The 19,449-nt window shown below is 45.9% G+C and overlaps 1 protein-coding gene across 1 annotated transcript; it reads left to right on the top strand.

Annotated features, from left to right (window-relative positions):
* The first annotated feature begins 2,587 nt into the window (after positions 1–2,587).
* On the top strand, positions 2,588–8,473 carry LOC119186742 (uncharacterized). Its single transcript, XM_075873611.1, has 2 exons — positions 2,588–3,301; positions 7,067–8,473. Exons 1-2 carry the CDS (start codon positions 2,782–2,784, stop codon positions 8,107–8,109), a joined length of 1,563 nt encoding a protein of 520 aa, XP_075729726.1. The 5' UTR covers positions 2,588–2,781; the 3' UTR covers positions 8,110–8,473.
* Positions 8,474–19,449: the final 10,976 nt, after the last annotated feature.

The raw sequence follows: 19,449 nt of genomic DNA, 5'->3' as shown, positions 1-19,449 counted from the left end.
TGAGACAGATAGCTTGAAAATCTGTTCAGGCATTCAGGTAGCTCACACTGGTGTGACAGGAAAATTAGAAAATGTCCATCACAAGCTGTGTTCTGTCCTCACAACCCGACCTGTATGTGCTCGGTGCCTACGCCTCCAAAGGCAAATGCGAGCAAGAAAGCCAATGAAGGCAGCGGTGAACAAAAGCAAAAAAAAATGCGAAACTTGACCAAAAAAGTTTTCCGAGCTGCAGCTGCAAGGGAGAAGGGGAAGCAAGAAATCACACTGCTCAAACAGGAGCTTGCAAAGGCTTCCTACCAAGGAATAGAAGAAGCTTTAAGTGGCCTTCCTCACTTGCAACGCCTGGCATTCCTGACAGCACTGAAGTCACTCAAAGCAAAAGCTCCGTGTGGCATGCGGTATAATTCTATATATAAAAGAAAATGAAAAAGGTATAAAAGAAAATGATGGTTAGGAATATAAAGCGGGTATCGGCGCTCTCTCGTCAGCAGTGTGGTTAGGGCTTCCTAAGGTTAAATGGTGATTGAGTGGGGAGAGATAGCAATCATATAACAACCAACAGAAACAAGTGCAACAACATTAACGTTACGCAAGCTACTTAACGTCGTGCACCCCCGGAAATGCTCTGCATTTGATCGTGCCCATCGCGAGGGGGATGTCTCTTTACATTTACACTGTGCTTACGTGGTTCTTAATTTCTTTTCTTGTCTGTAAACGATGCCTTTCAAAACAGTTTTGCGCGATCACGTTCTCTCTTACGCAAACATTGCTGCCGTTCCTTTGTCTTCTTTTTTATCCCTCAGCGATGTGTAAACGTTTTTCTTTTGCAGAGATTTTTCGGAATAGTCCGGTCATTCCACGGTGACGACGACCACCCCACGATTATTCAATTCAGCCAGATTTATCGCCTGCTGTCCCTTTTTACACCTGTGAGAAACGCCGTAAAGGGGAACTGCTCTGGACCGGCTGAGGGCGTCCTCGTTTCAATTCATGAAAGTCTTGCTGAAAAGGCGAAAGCGGCAGCTGAGCTAAAACTCGCCGCTGAAGCAAAGCTGGATAAGAAGCTTCTGGGGATGGTTTGTACCGAGGACGTTTGCTGTGACGAACGGGATCATGGGTACCAAAAAGCTGGAGCACATGAGATGGTGGTGTACTATCTAGCCGGTTATGTGCACAAGAAAATCACGAAAACAATAACGTGCGAAGAATGCTGTGCGTTGCTCACAGCTTCTCCCGATCAGTTCAACTCCGAGGAAACACAGCTCAACCAGAGGCGCCTGACAGAGTTGAGGTCATTCAAGCCAGGATGCCTTCGAGAGGCCTCATTTAGGCTGTACGCATTAATTAAGGAAGTAGAAGAGGTTGTGCACGATACGCTTGAAACGTCGGCAGTGTTCGGGGATATTTTCTGGATGGTATTGGACAGGCTTCATGCGACTGCCCTGCCTGCAATTGGTTGTAATGAGCTCCATGAATTCCTCACCGCAAAGATAATCAAATGCTATTGTTTGATGCGCATGCACTTCTTCTCTCGAAAGAAGAACCGTGAACTGCTTGTCACGGAAAAAGTTCAAAATGCAAGAAAAAAAGCTAAGCTGCTTTGAGCTGCCTTTCTTGCTCAGTGAACGATGCAATACTATTCTGTATGTGCAAGAAAATATATGTTCCTCCTGAATTTGCCATTTTTACTTTCTCAGTATTATTATTCTCACCATGTTATCTTCAAATAAGATTCACGGGAATAGGAAAGGAAAAAAACACCGAAATCAGATTGACGAGTCTGTTCGGTAAACGGCGGATGACTATGTGGCATCAGACACGAGCACTATGCTTTTAAAAAGTTTTACTGCATCTACGTTTTCTTTGAAGGGTGTCTTTTTTTTACAGTTATGCTCGCGCGAGGCCGCCTATGCCCACATAAGAATGTGCTGGCGACGGTAGCTATAGATGGAGCCCAGACACGTAATTCCACCAGATGAAAATGGGCGCAGCAACAATGAAATGCATGTGTACGAAGAAACTGCTGCTTTGGCACGAACTGTTCCGCCAGCAAAGCGAAACGCTTTGAAATGCGAGCGGTAACACGGCCGCGCCGCACCGCGTTTCCTCCGGTGTAGCAGACGACACGCAGAGTGCGGAGCAAAGCATGCCTACAGCGCCCCTAGCGGCCGCGACACGCTATGCGGCCGCGCCGGATAGTGGGCGCCTATGGGAAGCTGTGAAACTGAATTGTTCTAAAAACGTTGGAGCAAACTGCCGAACACCTGATAATGCTCTGTAAAGGGCTTCGCCCTAGAGTTCAGGGTGGCGCATAGTTTTTCAAAGCACTGGGATTTAGGAACTGGGAGTGCAAGATAGACATTAAGCGGGTAGCATTAACAAGAAGGTTATCTGAATGGTGGCTAAAGTCACGGCACGAGTGAAAATTAAACCCTTCACTGCAAAGTACCAGTCCTCAACTTTACTATTTAATGAAAAAAAGATAAATCTTGTGGTTAGTTCATTAAAAATACAGCTAGGTGGCGCTAGCCGCCGCCTAATTTAAAGGGTACAGCCACGTTCATTCATCCATTCACCCAACGGAAAAAGAAGTATAGCCAATAATAGCCAGAAAACTATGCTACCTATGCGTCCGCGTCTCGCAGATCTGGGAGTTTTGAATGTGTTATCCTGGTGTTGTTTGCATTATTTATTCAAGGTGTCAGTGGTAACATTATTCGTGACCGCTGCGTAAAGTGAAACCGCGACGGGCGACGTCCTCTAGGTGAAACGCGCGTAATAATGGCCTTCTTTATACTTCATAGCCTCCTAACTAGAGGAGGCAGTGGTGCAATGGACGGCATTCTGACAGCGACTAGTGCATCGACGGATGTGAAACCGAGTGTTGAAGACTTGGTTGACGAAAATCATTACGCGAACGAAGTTGCGGTAGACGTGAAGCCTACTGTTGATCACGGACATTATGCGAATGATGTTACGATGGACGTTAAGCCGAACATTGAGCATGATGCGTATGAATTTACGTCGGACGTCAAGCCGTTAGTTGATCACGGACATTATGCGAATGAAGTTATGGCATTGCTGGACGAGAAGCCCAGTGTTGATGATGGGCTCCATGCGAATGAAATTGCGGAGGACGTGGATCCGTGTGTTGATCACGGACACAATGCCAATGAAGTTACAGTGGACTTGAAGCCGATTGTTGATCGCAGGCATAGTACGGATGAAGTTATGGAATTGGTGGATGTGAAGCCCAGTGTTGATGATGGACATGATGCGAATACAGTTACTCTCTGTGAAGGTAACGTACAGCTTATTTGGTAATCTTTGGCATGATTATAATAAACTGAGGAGTGCCTCTTAAATCTTACCAGCCGATGTGGTGATTGTTTCATTAGGCTTAGGCTTATTACAGTCGCGTTATAGCAGTGAAATCCAAGAAGTGTTCAATGAATGCACAATATGTAGCCGTCCTGTTTGTTTCATACTAAATGTTGCTCATATTTTATTTGGTGCCTTTCATCTGCTCGATTGTATAGATGTTTCTATGCAAAGCATTAAAAATTAGTTAAATGGGTTAGTGATAAAATGTGCGTTCGGCGGCAGCGGCCGCACTTCGGTGTAGGCGAAATACTACAGGTGCATGTACTTAGACATATGTGCACGATAGCGGGCCCAAGGTAGGCTAAATATCCAAAGCTATGCACTGTTATGCCTCATAATTGTGTGGTTACTGATAAATTTTTACTGAGGCTCCCATTATAGTACTTTTCAAACATGATACCAGGCATTGCACACGATTACACGCAGCCAGCATTGCGAAGTGCGTACGTGCGGGCCTTATTTACTATTTTGAGCATATTTATCTACAAAATGTGCTACCCGGCATTTATTGACCTAATTTGGTGTGTTAGCCCTCCCCTAATTTCCCAAAAACATAAATGGAAGGGCCACTGAAGCGCTGAGAATTGCACTCTTCGCCAACAGTGTACTTTCCGGTACCGTCTCTCTCGGCATAGTGTTCTAGAATAGGTGCACTGCGTTGTAGTACACTATTCTCTCGGGGCAATCATCTTAACGACCGCCATGCTGGATGAACAGTGTGTGGGGGGGGCGGAGGTGATTGGGGTCATACCTTATGCACGTTCATGTGTGTGTTTTCATGTGTGCGCATGTGCAACTGAAAAATATCTAGACTGCGTGGGTAGAGTGGGAGTTAAGCAACTTCTCCTCCCCTACTAGCTATGCCGCTGGTGAAGATTCTCAGATGAGCCATCAAGCTGCTGTAAAGTTTACAGTATAAATAATACCTCACTTCCAACATAAACGAGACTATCTACTCGACTACCAGTTCTTAAACTAAAGGCAACAATTAAGTTAACGTTGATTGAAGTAGCGGTCCAGAAACCTCGTAGTGTCACTTTCTAGCCAAGGAAGGGCCTATTTTGAAATAAAATCTTGTTTTAGTGGTCCGCATAGGGTTAGCGCACTTCAAGTTACCCGCCTTAAAAAGTGGACCGACCAAACTGACTCACGTCACTATTGCCATGCACAACGTTGCCCGGCTTTACTTCTATTGTAGCAGTACACCGAAAGCAGCCGGAGCCACAGGAGCAACAACGGCCATTGATCGATTTCCCGTCATTGGCTCCGAGATCGCAGATATCGTTTGGATAAACTGCGCCTCGGTAGATGGCACCACTTGTCCAGTGTAACTACCGAAAATTGAATTTTTTCAACCACACGTACCATTCCCCATAGAATTGTCTGGCAGTTTTTTTTTTTTACATGAATCAAACAGAAACAAACAAATAGCATTTTATTGCCTTTCTTGATGCATGGAAGGTTCTTTATATAGCGCAGCTAAATCGATTACTAGTGACTAATTGTAGGCAGTCCGCCTGATATCATTGGGATAATTTTGAGAATGTCCTACTGCGGCGTATTTTTTATTGTGCATTTAACTAATTTCTCGGTAAGTAGGGCACTGTTGTAGGTAATATTGTCGTCTTAGATGTTGTCATACATTGAGCTTTCACTCTGACGTAAATTGTTATTTGAATTTAGTGTCTCTTTAATATAAGTTTGTTTTTCACTTGTGTAGCCATACGACAGGCTTTTTGTCTTGGGGAGCAGGGTTCTCGCCTGAAAGCGAAAAAAAAAATGAAGCATTTGTATTGCGATAGAGTTTATCTATGCACTGCATCAATGCTAATAACGTGCCATAAGACTTACATACTGAATATGAATAAATATTTTTATTAAGCGCATAAAACACACCTTCAATATTTGCAGAACTCCCCAGGAAAGTAGCATTTGTGACTGTAAATCTCTAATACCCGTGCCACACGGGCATAGAAAATGACATTTGGTGGCGAAGGCCTTCAGTTCCCGAATGACATTCGTTTCGCCGGCGCTGCTACACGTCCAAAGCGAATGACATTTGACTTGATGATGTCGATCACAGCACCTTCCAAGTGAGCATTGAGTAAATAGCAATAAAAAAAATTAAGAAGCATTTACAGGCTTCATACACATCAGATAATCATCAAATGTAGAAATAAGCGTACTACGCTGTCCCAAGTTTTAGTTTCTTGCTTTGTTTTACAACGTTGCAGCCGACCGTAGCAACCTAAGCCAACACTAGTCAGATCCACAGCGTAAATAGACACTAAAATTGACAAGCGTTTCATTATCAATACTTTATTTTCTTCGTATAACGTTCAAAGCATCTTTTTAAGACTTTAGTGCAAATAAAAGACGGGAAATTTCATTTTTTAGCTCAATATGATTTGTTTTATATACTTTCAGGTAAATCGCACTTCGCGAGCTGTGTCGTCGAGAGTAGGCATTTCTCAGTCAACTGAGTTCTGGCGAAGGCAGTTGGTGGCGAATGGCATTCGAATGGCATTCGCATAAATGCCATTTTGTTCGCCCGTGTGGCACCGCGCGAATGACAATAAATCTGAAGGCATTCGGCGGTAAATGCCATTTTTTCTGCCCGTGTGGCACGGGTATAAGCTGGATGGCTGATTTAGAAGTCGCCACACTGATTACATTCCTTATAGTGCACTTCTGTTGACAATGGAATGTATATGGTAGCCCCACTCCCATTTCGACTTCTTAGTTGAAAGCACCAAGTTTGCCGTCTGTATTGTCAGTGGGTTTCTGCTGAAGATTGCTCTTGCAAGTGCAACATTCCGCTTCATTTACGTAGGCGAAAATCTGGTGGAGATACACAACCTAAAGAAAAATATTTTTCAAGTTTGTAAAATAATAGCTTTTTGTAGTATCATTAATTTTTGGCTAACACATGGAGCTTTCAGATGAGGTGCATATTTTTAGTCTATCACCAATACGGGTTTTCTCACACTGAATAGAGGAGTTTTTTCCCCCAAAAATTGAAGTTTGCAATTTTTCAGACCATTTGCTACAAATTTCGTGCCTAAATTATTGTTAATTTGTAATATGTTAAACAGGACACCAGCAGATTTGTGTCCTTCGAGCTTGCCGTGCTCCCGATAACAAATTCGTGAATCGGCAATCTAATTCGATATTATCGTCGGAAAGTCCTCGGAGAATTGATATGCATAACTGAGTCATTATTTTTACAGTCAAGTCGCTTCATTACCTTGCGGCAAATACCATTTTATCGCATGCATTCTAATAACATTAAAAATATATTGTTCTTTGACGCTCTCTATCTCAGTCGGCGCCACACTGCAGACTTTCATAAATAGGAGGGTGAATTTTTGGTAATGGAAAAAACGACTAGGATGAGTTTCAAACTTCAAAAAAACATGAGGAAACTTTTTCAGCCATATTCAATAGGGTCAGAAAAACACTGGATGATTTGACATGGAATGACCCAGATGGCAACTTGTATTAAGCATGTCCTGAATAAATGTACTGCTTTGTTAAAGTAACACATTTGCACTGGCAAAGGTTGTCGTATAAACTGATTTATAAGTGCAGAAATTTTTGTTATTTTGCTGCTCAAGTCTAGTTCTATGTGTGTGGAATATCTGATTAGCATTACCTTGCTGTGCTTCCTGTGGGTAAACAGGTTCCTTGCCTGCGGCATCTCAGGACCAGTACCATTCACTCGTGTTTGTAGAAGATGGACTGCATTCCTGCCGTCAGTGTGCATATACAACCAGGATTAAGGCGAACATGAGAGTACACCTTCGCCGACACACAGGGGAGCATCCCTTCCAGTGTCACCTTTGCCCGGCTACTTTCACTGCGAAATTCCATCTCACAGAGCACATTCGCACTCATACCGGAGAGCGTCCTTTCTCCTGCACGCAGTGCAATGCATCCTTTTCACTGAAACACAACCTGAAGGAACACTTGCGCACCCACACAGGAGAACGTCCCTTTTGCTGTGTTCACTGCAGTAAATCCTTTTCAAAGAAATGTAACCTGAAGCAGCACATGCGCACCCACATGCCCAACCGCATTATAGAGCGACCCTTTTCTTGTGGCCAGTGCAATGCATCCTTCACATCCAGATTCCAAGTCAAGCAACATATCCGCACCCACACAGGAGAGCGTCCTTTCTCTTGTCTCTACTGCGATGCATCCTTTTCACGAAAGCGGGATCTCAGGAGTCACGAGCGCATCCACACAGGAGAGCGTCCATTTTCCTGTGATAATTGTGATGCAGCCTTTGCGCAGAGGCGCAACCTCGTGCTGCACATGCGCACCCACACAGGTGAACGTCCCTTTTCCTGTGGCCACTGCGATGCATCCTTTTCAGTGAAGCGCAACCTCAGTAGTCACGTGCGCGCCCACACAGGAGAGCGTCCGTTTTCCTGTGGCCACTGTGATGCATCCTTTTTATCCAGAAGCAACATGAAGCGACATATGCGCACTCACACAGGCGAACGTCCCTTTTCCTGTGGCCACTGTGATACATCCTTTGCACGAAAAAGCAGCCTCGTAGTGCACACTCGTACCCACACAGGAGAGCGTCCATATTCCTGCATCTACTGTAATGCATCTTTTTTCCGAAGAAGCACGTTCAATCGCCACATCTTAGGACTTCATCCCAAGGAAGCCCTGAAAGGCAGGGGTGCCAGTGTTCCTAATGTGGAGGTAACTTGACTGATTTATTCTGCTAGAAGGTGACCTTATAAAAAAACAAAACTCTTTACTGCCGAGTGTTGCAAATTCACGACATGCTGGAAAACTCTGAGCAAGCAAGTGAAGAAATTTGTGCCGCCTTTAACGCCGGTTGTGAAGCTCTCACAAGGGACATAGCTTTCAGCAGGGAAAATCTAGCACTGTTTTCTGTAAAGAATTTCATGCTCGAACCAGGTGTTGTGTAGCTGATGGTAGAGCTTCTCAATGCATGCTCAACGTCTCTCCCTTCATTTTTGATCCCCTGAGTAACATAGCTTAGTCTTCTGTAATTTTTGTGGCGTAATAAATGCAAGCTTGCTACTCAGAGCTGAAAATAAGAAAAGAATTTTTTTTGGCAGTGTGATAATTCAGGAATTAAAAGGCCAAGGTGCCCCGAAAAGTTTTCACAATCCTCGGCTGTTGAGTTTAGAGAGACATAATTATCCATAAGAATTTCTTAGGTGTTCAGATGACATTGCATATAATACAGGAAGTTAAAGGTTTGGTTTGCCATAAAAGTGATACATGTGAAAGTTTCCAGTGCTATGGTTCTAAGCACTGAAAAATAAATAATTACCTAGCTTATGAAATATTTCCCCTTGCGTATTAGTATGTTCGACGTAACCTGAAATCCCTTTATGCACCGCTGCAACGGTAACTGGGTGTGGTATCTGGGTGAGGTTCTAGGTTTTTGCAGTTTTTTTCTTTTTTCTTTTTTCAAGTACGTGGCACAATCACCATGTGGTTATGAGGGACGCTGTAGTGAGGGTTCTGGAAATTTCAATTGCCTGAGGTTCCTTATAGTGTGCCTAAATCTAAGTACACAGGCCACTAGCATTTTTGCCTCCATTGGAAATACTGCTGTCACAGCCCAGATTTGATTCCGCAACCTTTGGGTGAGCAGTCGAGCATTATAACCACTGGGACATTATGGTGGGTCAAAGTTCTTTTAGTAATGAGAAGTATAGAGTTTAATCAAAAAGGCAATTCTACATTTGATTAGATCAACTTCTTTGCCCCGCCCCGGTGGTCTAGTGGCTAAGGTACTCGGCTGCGCACCCGCAGGTCGCGGGTTCAAATCCCGGCTGCGGCGGCTGCATTTCCGATGGAGGCGGAAATGTCGTAGGCCCGTGTGCTCAGATTTGGGTGCACGTTCAAGAACCCCAGGTGGTCAAAATTTCCGGAGTCCTCCACTACGGCGTCTCTCATAATCATATGGTGGTTTTGGGACGTTAAACCCCACAAATCACCTTCTTTTGCAAAGTTTTGTCTGCAAACTGTTGATCACTACATGAATCCAAGAAATAAATTGAGGAAACCTGTATATGCCTGTGCATAGCTAATTAAGTAGAACAAGCATGAAACACATGAATAAAAATACCAAGAATGCAGTAATACATGTATGGCAGACATAACTGTTCTTGATTTTGTTTTGGAGCTTTTTATCCAAATATAAGAAGCTCCAAATCCCAGAAATGCAGAGCCGGGCTACGTTAGCTACCTTTTGAAAGCGAAGCGCTCACTTCTGTTAGGCACACTCGTGTACTGGCTTTTGTAAGTGCGCATTGAAACGATGCAAACACGGTAGTAATTTTGAAAGCCCGTCGTCTCGTTATTTACCTTGTCTCACCGAAGCAGCCTGCTTCAAAATGTATTCTAAATAAAGGTCCTCATGATTCTTTTTGACGCTTAACTTTCTTCCCTCATAGCGCACTCTCATTTGCCGCGCATTACGACGTCTTTCGGAACCCTCAAACGTACAAAAAATTATTCAAAGTATCTCTGTGCACCTGGGTGCCGATAGGAAGTATATGTAGGCGCGAATGCAGTCGTAGTCATGAAAATATGCGAGGAAAAGCGAGCGGGCGAAGCGTGCCTACTTGCACATGAAAGGTTTTACCTGGTGTCTGATTCACACGATTCGCGTAGCCAAATACTACCCAAGAGCCCACCATCGTCGTTTTTTAAAGTCATCACAGACATGTTCAAAACCATCTTGCTTAATTAGAGGCATCACACGCAACATTACTGGCACTAAAACAACACGAAAGCCACGTACGCTACAATGCGCCCATCCCCTTTCTGCCCTGAGCAATATGGCGGCGATCCACTTCAGCCACAGAGCCCCTCCGCCACTGCAGTAGTTTTAGTATAACCTCCTTGTCTCGTGGTCACCCCCTTAACTTCGCGTGAACCAAAATTAGTATGGGAGGGTAAGATCGTTTTACGAATACGATGCGCTGGTCAAGACATGAATAATGTCACTATCTCGTCACGTACGTATGTCAAACACTTCCAGCCAGGCATTGGCACATACCCACGGGCGGGTATGTGCCGCGGATGTGTTGCACAGGTGATCGACATAAATAAACAAGACAACGTGTGCATTGAAGATCTACTAAAATACAGACAAAAATTAGCTATTATTAACCCGGATTACACAAGGAAGTAGCAATTTTATTATATTTTCAATAAGAAGTGTCATGTTATGAAACCAAAAAACACAGGAGTTGAGAGGAAAACACAAGCTTAAAGAAATCAAAAATTTGTAAACGTGGTTTGTCGCTAGTGCCATCATCCCAACATGCGGACCTCTTCAAGGTTTCAACTGCCTACCTTATCTGAATTGTGTACGGCAGATTTGTCAAGATGAAGGAAAGACACATACAATGGTGCTAACCATCAGCAAATGACCACAAAACATTTCAGATACGTTGCACCGACAAGGCCGACAGTCTTCCATTGCCTACCTTAGTGCATTTTATATTGCCGCGACAGGTTGGCCACGTTCAAGTAGCCCGCTGCAATCATCGTGGCGTGAGGACCAGCAAGGCCCGGCTGGCATGTGCCACGCGTTGGTGCACTCGGGCTACGAGGAAGAGGAAGATAGTTGAATCTGTGCCACTCGGCTTCTCGGACTCGACAACCATAGTCGTTAGACTCGTGGGCACAAGTTTGCCCTAATAAAGACGCTTGTTTTTGAGCCTGTCTGCCTCAGCATCGCTACATTTCTGGTGGAGGTGCTGGGTAATGAATCGAAGCCCCACGAGCTCAAGACAGCGTAGCCCCGACGACTTGCGTGTCAACCCCGTGGAAGTGACTCCTGTACACCAGAGGGCAAGTCGCTGTATTCGAGGTGACTCACCTGAGTTCAGTCCTCTTCACTTCACGTATCAGTCATCATTTGACTTCCCACCAAGGGGAAGTCAAATGATGGACGCCACCACTATGACTAGCCAGGTAACACCGGCACAAGTGTTCATCAGCCAACCGCACCAGCCGCCAGTATTCCACGGCGACTCGTACGAGGACGTTGAAGATTGGTTGGACCTGTTCGAGAGAGTGGCGAGCTTGAATGGATGGGACGAAAGAAAAAAGCTCCGTCGTGTATACTTCGCGCTGGAAGACTTCGCAAAGACATGGTTTGAGAACCATGAAACCTCGTTGCCTACGTGGGAGGTATTTTGATGACAAGCGGTGACTACGTTCGCGAACATAGACCAGAAAGAAAAGGCGGAAGCTGCTCTTCAATCGAGGAACCAGCTCACAAACGAGAGTGCTGCCACGTCTGTTCAAGCGTGCCGATTACAACACGGCTGAGGATAAGAAGGTGCGCCATCTAATGCGTGAAGTGAAGCAAGAGCTGTTCGCCGTTCTCGTCCACAACCCTCCAAGCACAGTTGCTGAGTTTTATTTGGAAGCGACGGCCATCGAAAAAACACTGGAACAGCGGGCTCGGCAGTACAACTGGAATCTTAACTGCGCATCTGCGCAGGTATTTTCTGGAGGCGTGCGAAACGATGTTGAAGCCCTGCAAGAGCTCATTAGATCAGTTATTAGGAAGGAACTGAGTAGACTGCAAATGCCCCAGACTCCAACTGCACTATCTGTTACAGACGTTCGTGACGAACTGAGGCAGGTCATACGAGAGCCAGAGCGTGAGCTGCAGCCCGTTCGACCTATCCGAACATACTCTGAAGTTCTCAGACAACCCACAGTACACAGCAATGCAGCAGTTGCAATGGCGGCGACTCCTCTCCCACCTGCAGCACGCAGCGCACCTCGTCCACTGGAACCAACGGCTACCTATCTGCCCCCAGGAGCAGCACATAGCACACATAGCTATGTGAAGCATAGGCCCAGGAAAAGTGACGTCTGGCGTGATTACGAGCGCTGGCCTCTGTGTTTTTATTATGGCGAAGCGGGTCATCTGTACAGCTCTTACCGACAGGCTGGATTAAGAGGCTTCCCGTCGTATGCACCGTGCCCCCGAAACGGCGAATGAGCAGCGGAGTTTGAGAAGTATTTATCCACGCGCCAGAACTCACTACCTCTACGCCAACATTGGTCACGGTCACCATCGCCTATGCGCTACCGGTCATCCAGCCCACGTGCACCTTCAAGGCAGCCTGGTCATCGTTCTCCAAGTTTACTCCCGGAAAACTGAAGCAAGGGACCTGTGGAGGTGATGCCAGTGATAATATCAGTTACGAAAATCCTCCAATATGGCTTGAGGGCCGCGACGGTGTATTTCCGGTAAATGGGTGCAGCAACCAAAATGTGTTACTTCATATTTGCAGTTGAGAATGGAAGGATGGGAGCTGAATGCCTTAGTCGACGCCAGTGCTGATTATTCAGTGATAAGTCACAAGATGGTGAAGAAGCTAAGCAAAGTTGTGACACAGTCGAGTTGATAGCAGGTACGCACGGCAGGTGGTCACATTAATACGCCCCTTGGCAGATGCACTGCAAGACTTGAAATGCAGGGCTTCATTTACGTTGCCGATTTCATTGTGCTACCAGAATGTTAAAGGAGACTCATTATAGGAATGAATTTTTTGCGAGCTAATGGCACTTTAATTAATCTACGTAGGTCCAGCGTGTCATTTTCGACTGAACAAGCTATACCTGTAGAGAAATCTGAAGAACGATGCCTAACTGCTCTACGCATTGTTCATGATGACGTAACTGTGCTGCTACGCTGCAGTGTAATGGTGCTCGTAGAGATTGACGCATTGTATACAACCCCGAAGGCACAGCAGATACAAATGTAAGGCTGTTTTTGAACAAAGATATCTGCGTAGCTCGGGGTCTTGTTCACTTGACGAATGGTCGTGCAGATGTCCTACTTACAAATTTCTCCAATGAACTTCAACACCTCGCTCAAGGCACTGTTATTCCCTATTGACACGACTTCTGTATGGCGACCGAACTATGGAGCTTAACGACGTCAACCACTCGACCAGAGTGGCCTGCAACATCGACACATCCGTGACCGTCAAACAGAGCCTTCCGGACACTGTCAAAAGAAACAGATTTACGCCTTGATAAAAGAATTCTCTGATTGCTTTTCAAGTGCCTCGAAGGTCCAGCGCACGTTAATCACGAAACACATAATTATAACGCAAGACGACACGAGGCCTATATGCCAGCATCCATATCGAGTGTCACAGAAAGAAGGGAAATCATTAAGAAGCAAGTGGAGGAGATGCTTTCGGATGATGTCATCCAGCCTTCGAATACTCCATGGGGGTCCCCCGTAGTGCTCGTTGAGAAGAAAGACAACATGCTTAAATTCTGTGTCGACTACCGAAAACTGAACAGTGTAACTAAACGAGATGTCTACCCCTTGCCACGTATCGACGATACACTAGATCGGCTGCGATCCGCGAGGTTTTTCTCCTTCTTGGATCTGAAAAGCGGATATTGGCAAATAGAGGTCGACGAGCGGGACCGTGAAAAAACGGCATTCGTAACACCAGATGGCCTCTACGAATTCAAAGCACTTCCATTCGGCCTCTGTTCCGCCCCAGCGACATTCCAGCGAATGATGGACACTGTTCTCGCGGGATCGAAATGGCAGTCATGCCTAAAGCATTTGGATGACATGGTGCTATTCTCTGCAATGTTTGAAAAACATCTAGAGCGACTACGCGCAGTATTACAAGCCGTCCGGTCAGCAAACTTGACAATCAAACCCGAAAAATGCCACTTCAGCTTAGAATAGCTGCGATTCCTTGGACATATCATTAGTTCTGACGATGTTCGTCTTGATCCCGAAAAGACAGTCGCTGTTCAAAGGTTCCCTACACCCAGAAACAAAAAGTCAGTGCGTCGATTTTTGGGTTTATGAGCCTACTATAGGCGATTTGTGGAAAACTTTTCGGAGATTGCAGATCCTCTTCCAAAACTGACAAAAGACGACGTGCCCTTCACATGGGAAAGCGAACAACAGAAAGCTTTTGATGAATTGAGAAAATGACTACAGGGTTCACCAATACTTGCCCATTTTGATGAGAGAGCCGACACTGAAGTCTATACCGATGCCAGCAATGTCGGCCTCGGCGCCATCCTGGTTCAGTGGCAAAATGGTCAAGAGAAAGTGTTTTCCTATGCCAGCCGCAAACTCTCAAAAGCTGAGGCAAACTACCCTGCAACTGTAAAAGTGTGCCTCGCAGTCACCTGGGCAATAAATAAGTTTCGATCCTACCTTTATCGTAGACCGTTCAGAGTTCTCAGTGACCACTATGCTCTATGCTGGCTGGCAAATCTCAAGGACCCGTCAGGTCGACTAGCAAAATAGAGCCTTAGGCTGCAGGAGTATGACACTAATACAAATCTGGAAGGAAACACAGTGATGCCGACTGGCTGTCACGCTCTCCCGTCGATCCAAATGTACCTGAAGAGGAAGGCTTCCCGTTTCTAGGCGTTGTCGACGCATCCGAAATCGCTCAAAAACAACGAGATGACCCTGATTTGCTGGCGCTTATACAAAACCTTCAGGGTCTCTACGTTCAAGTCTCTCGTATATTCTCCAGAGGGCTCTCCACGTTCTGCCTTCGAGGAAGTGTCCTTTACAGGAGGAACTTCGTACCTCATGGCGGAACGTTTTTACTAGTCGTGCCCACAGCCATGCGACAGGAAATTCTGCATGCATGCCACGACGAGCCAACATCTGGACACATGGGTGGGAGTCGACCATTCGCCAGGATTCGCCTGAAGTACTATTGGCCTAAGTTGCTCGCATCAGTGCAGCTCTACATGAAAACTTGTCGTCAATTTCAATGGCGCAAAACTCCAGCCGTAAAACCAGCTGGCCTTCTCCAGCCAATAGTCCCTCCATTCCAACAAGTCGGCATGGACTTTCTAGGACCTTTCCCAACACCATGTGCAGGCAAAAAATGAATTGTCGTAGCCACAGACTATCTGACCCGTTATGCTTAGACTGACTCTCTGTACAGTACGACAGGTGCCGAAGTCGCCACGTTCTTTGTGAACAATATAGTGCTCAGACATGGTGCGCCCATCGTCATTATTAGTGACTGGGGCACCGCATTTACTGCAGACCTTATGCAATGTCTGATGCACGTGACAAATTCCGATCACAGAAGAACAACAGCGTATCACCCTCAGGCAAATGGCTTAACCGCACACCTCAACAGAACTCTGACCGACTTGCTATCAATGTATGTGGATGTTGAACATAAAAAGTGGGATGAAATATTACCCTACGTAACATTCGCATATAATACAGCCGTTCAAGAAGCAACCCACGTTGCCCCTTTCGAACTAGTATTCGGCCGAAGAGTGACCACCCCACTGGATGCCATGTTACCACTACAGGACGAAAGCAGCTATCCACCTGACTTAGAATGACTTCTTGCAAAGAGCCGAAGAAGCACGACAAATGGGAAGGTACCAAATACGTCGTCAACAGCGCGTCGATTCTAGTCGTTACAACAAGCGAAGTAGTGACGCACTTTATCATCCCTGTGACAAAGTGTGGATATGGATCCCAGTGCGCCACAGCGAACTCTCTGAAAAGCTTCTTTGTCGATACTTCGGCCCTTATGAAGTACTCAACTGTATCAGCGACGTCACTTATGAAGTCAGATCCGCTGGACACATGAGCTCAAACTCCGCGATCCCACGGAAGTGGTACATGTACTCCGCATGGAGCCCTATCATGACAGATCGTCGGAAAACAAGTGAGAGTGCGCATGTATCTTTTCACTGTCTCACGCATCGGGACATTGCGTCTGAGGAGGGGGATAATGCCACGACAGGTTGGCCACATTCAAGTAGCCCACCGCAATCATCGTGGCACGAGCACCAGCAAGACCCGGCTGGCATGTGCCATGTCTTGGTGCCCTCGGGCTACAAGGAAGAGGAAGATAGTTGAATCTGTGCCACTCGGCTACTTTGTCTCGAAGAGCATAGTCATTAGACTCGTGGGTACAAGTTCCCCCTAATAAAGACGCTTGTTTTTAGCCTGTCTGCCTCAGCATCCCTACAGCATATTCTTCATACCCTCTCCTCCAACTGAAACAAAGCAGGGGAGGCCACATGTGAAAATGGGGAGATGAAAACGAGGTGTCTGCATGCTTATTTGGGTGAGTTAAAAGCCGTTCTTCTATGATGGGTTGCGCCAGAGTAAAAGGGCCAAGCAATCAAAATCCCATGAAACAGTAAGAAATGAGGTGCCGGTGGGAGCGAGGGTTTTGCATTAAAGGGTAGAAAAGGATCAGATGTTTTGCTGAATTATCCTTGCTTCAAGGAAGCACTATCTGACAATGGGGATAATTAGCCTTAGAAATTCCTTAAAGAATGGCTTATTTTTTATTGTTCTTTTATTGTGTATGTGCCCTATCAGATTGGTTCAAAAACCCTTTTGAAACACTTATATTTGTTGGCTGGAATGTATTAAACTTGTGAATAAGGTGCAGCAATATTTTCTTGCCATAAAGCTGACTACAGTATTTAAGGTTTAAGACCGTTAAAGATGTGTTCTGCCACTATAAAATGCTGTGCCATTGCTTCCAGTAATTTGTTCGTAATGCCTGCTTGATGCCCATTAACAGTTTGTCCTGTTTGTGATAATATGTATATTTCATCATAGTGATAATGTTTGAACTAGTGCACGTAAAACTAGATTTTATACTATGCATGAATCACTTCTAGTGCTTTTAATTCTTACATAATCTTTAAGGTGTTTGCAGGTCTTAAATCTTAGATGACAACTAGGTATTATGTGTACCAAAAAAAAAGCGGGTTTACTTTTGCATGCACGAACATGTCGTGGAACGTTTTCCGAAGTGGCTCGTTGCTTGTTAATGCTGGGTAATACTTGCAAAGGATATTGTTTAAGTTTGGAAGTGCATTTCGGCATTTGATTGCAAAGGCTAGCAACTGCTTAAGCTGTGCTATGGGACATGTTCAGCTAGTGATGATTTTGTTGAAAATTATGTAGAAAACTAGGAGTGGTGATATCATCATTAGGATTAGTTCTGGGCATTCGAATAAAAGAAGAGGTTGACAGGTGGGCTTCGCCATGGGCACGGCATCTCGTCCTTTTCTCTACATTATGGTGGCGTGAAACCCGGGAGAAAAGACCTTTGGGGGTGAGATGGAGCGGACTTCACGATTTTCGACCGTAGTCGTAGCTTCCAAGAGTTTGTGCAGCCGCCGTTGCTAAAGCTGATGTGCAAGGCGTAACCACCGCTGTGACCTGGGAGCACGACTCCAGTTGCAACTAAGACCAAGGAGCACCTATGGACTGACGTGAGTGCAGGCATCGTCTGGAGGTTCGCGAGACAGGAGCCCTCACGTCTACTTCAGCTCCGTCCTCACTTGCCCTTCAAGACAAAGGCTCAATATACACGAGTCAAGGCAGTCCATAGATCAACGGCATGCATCTTGACAGTGCAGCCCCGTGAGTGCAGGCATCGTCTGAAGGCTTGCGAGACGGGAGCCCTCACGTCTTCTTCGGCTCAGTCCTGACTCGCCCTTCACCACGATAGCCCGATTTGCTCAAGATCACGAAGAATGACAGCCCGACAAGTGACAAATATTCGTTGTGCGATCCTTCTGCGATGAATGCCGAGTTGACTCCGACTTCCCCTTGTGACATGGCCGGACAACGATCTTTCCCGTTTCCCACACTGGACCGGATCATGAAGGCCCTCTACGAAAGGCGGAGCACCGAACGACAAACTCGAAGTGCTTTCAGCCAGGAGCTGTCGGCTTGAATGCATTTAGAGAGATGAAATAATTATCGCAGGTTACCTTAACATTGGTCACGCGAATCAACACCATTAACAACTTGCTTTAGAAAACGGCTAGTATCGTTAATGGAGTGTTAGATTGCCGTATTTACTCGCGTAATGATCGCACTCGCATAATGATCGCGCCACTAAATTTTGTCGTCTAAACTCGACTGTCTTTTTTGTTTCAGCGTAATGATCGCACCCTGAACTTGCCGCATCGACATATCATGTGCCAAGTCTAGCTGAATGTGCCTATCATTGTTTCTGTGATCTGAAAGCGGGCATCACTATGCTAATGCCGTAAATTTACTGATTTGAATTAAAGCATTCCTTATTTAGATAGAAGAAACTGTTTTGACTCGTGTGCCATACTCACACTCTCCATAACTGACGCAAAGAAGCAAACAAATGTGGTGGCTTCGCTCCACGGATTGCACGGAGGAAGGGAAGGTAGGAGAGGGCATGCCAAGCCGGCGCGCGGCGTGAAAAGAGTGGAGGAATTGACATCAGGGCGGCCATATTCACTGGGCACAATGGCGACGTTGCTATGGTTACGTGTTGCGCGTTGGAGCTGGTATAGCAGCGGCCGCGGCTGGCTCTGGCATGTGTGTCTCCCCAGGTCTCGTGCTGGGCCGTGGCGGACAATATCCGTGCTCTGCGCCACGTTATTGTTTACGCAGTGTTCTCCTGGGAGGTATACTGTACTCTTAACAACGTTTACAAATTCTTTTGTCCATCACGGGGTTTCAACAGTAGAACGAGTGCATATTCATGAGTCGTGCGGCGGATTGCGTTGATGAAGCAATAAGTGTTCAGCGAAACTACGTTGGGCACCATGACAAAGCGGAACGACGACGAACGCCTTATAAGTCAGTGACGGTTGGGCAGTGCCCCTGCTTGTGAGATCGGACGACGCTGTTGAGCCCCGCAAGACGCAATGAGGACCATTTGCACATACGCATTTTCGTGTTGTGTGTGTACAGTAACAACTTGCATGTGCGTATTTAAACACCTTTTCTGTACCGCTTCGTATACTCCCCCCCCCCCCCCCGCATTGCACGTAATCTCAACGTAACAGCAACCACGTTTAAGTGTCACTTGCACCGCGTGCTCAAAGTCACCACGGTCGCAAAATGCTGACGCCGGTGAGTTTCACGCAGAACACAGACACAGTGGCCGGACGCTGCGTCGGCCGCTTGGCGGAATGCAGCCGTAGAAGGCGCACGACCGATCGTGTTGTCTGTGCAGTTGCTGAATTAATGACGTTAAAGCACTC

The sequence above is a fragment of the Rhipicephalus microplus genome, chromosome 9, assembly GCF_043290135.1.
Source record: "Rhipicephalus microplus isolate Deutch F79 chromosome 9, USDA_Rmic, whole genome shotgun sequence".
Taxonomy (NCBI): domain Eukaryota; kingdom Metazoa; phylum Arthropoda; class Arachnida; order Ixodida; family Ixodidae; genus Rhipicephalus; species Rhipicephalus microplus.
Note: the sequence above shows the minus strand (reverse complement) of the source record. Positions and strands in the feature narration are given on the sequence as shown.

Coding starts and splice junctions, on each gene's coding strand:
- LOC119186742 (XM_075873611.1), top strand. CDS start 2,782: ATGGCCTTCTTTATACTTCATAGCCTCCTAACTAGAGGAGGCAGTGGT. Junction 3,302..7,066: donor TACAGTTACTCTCTGTGAAG/GTAACGTACAGC, acceptor GTGGGTAAACAG/GTTCCTTGCCTGCGGCATCT.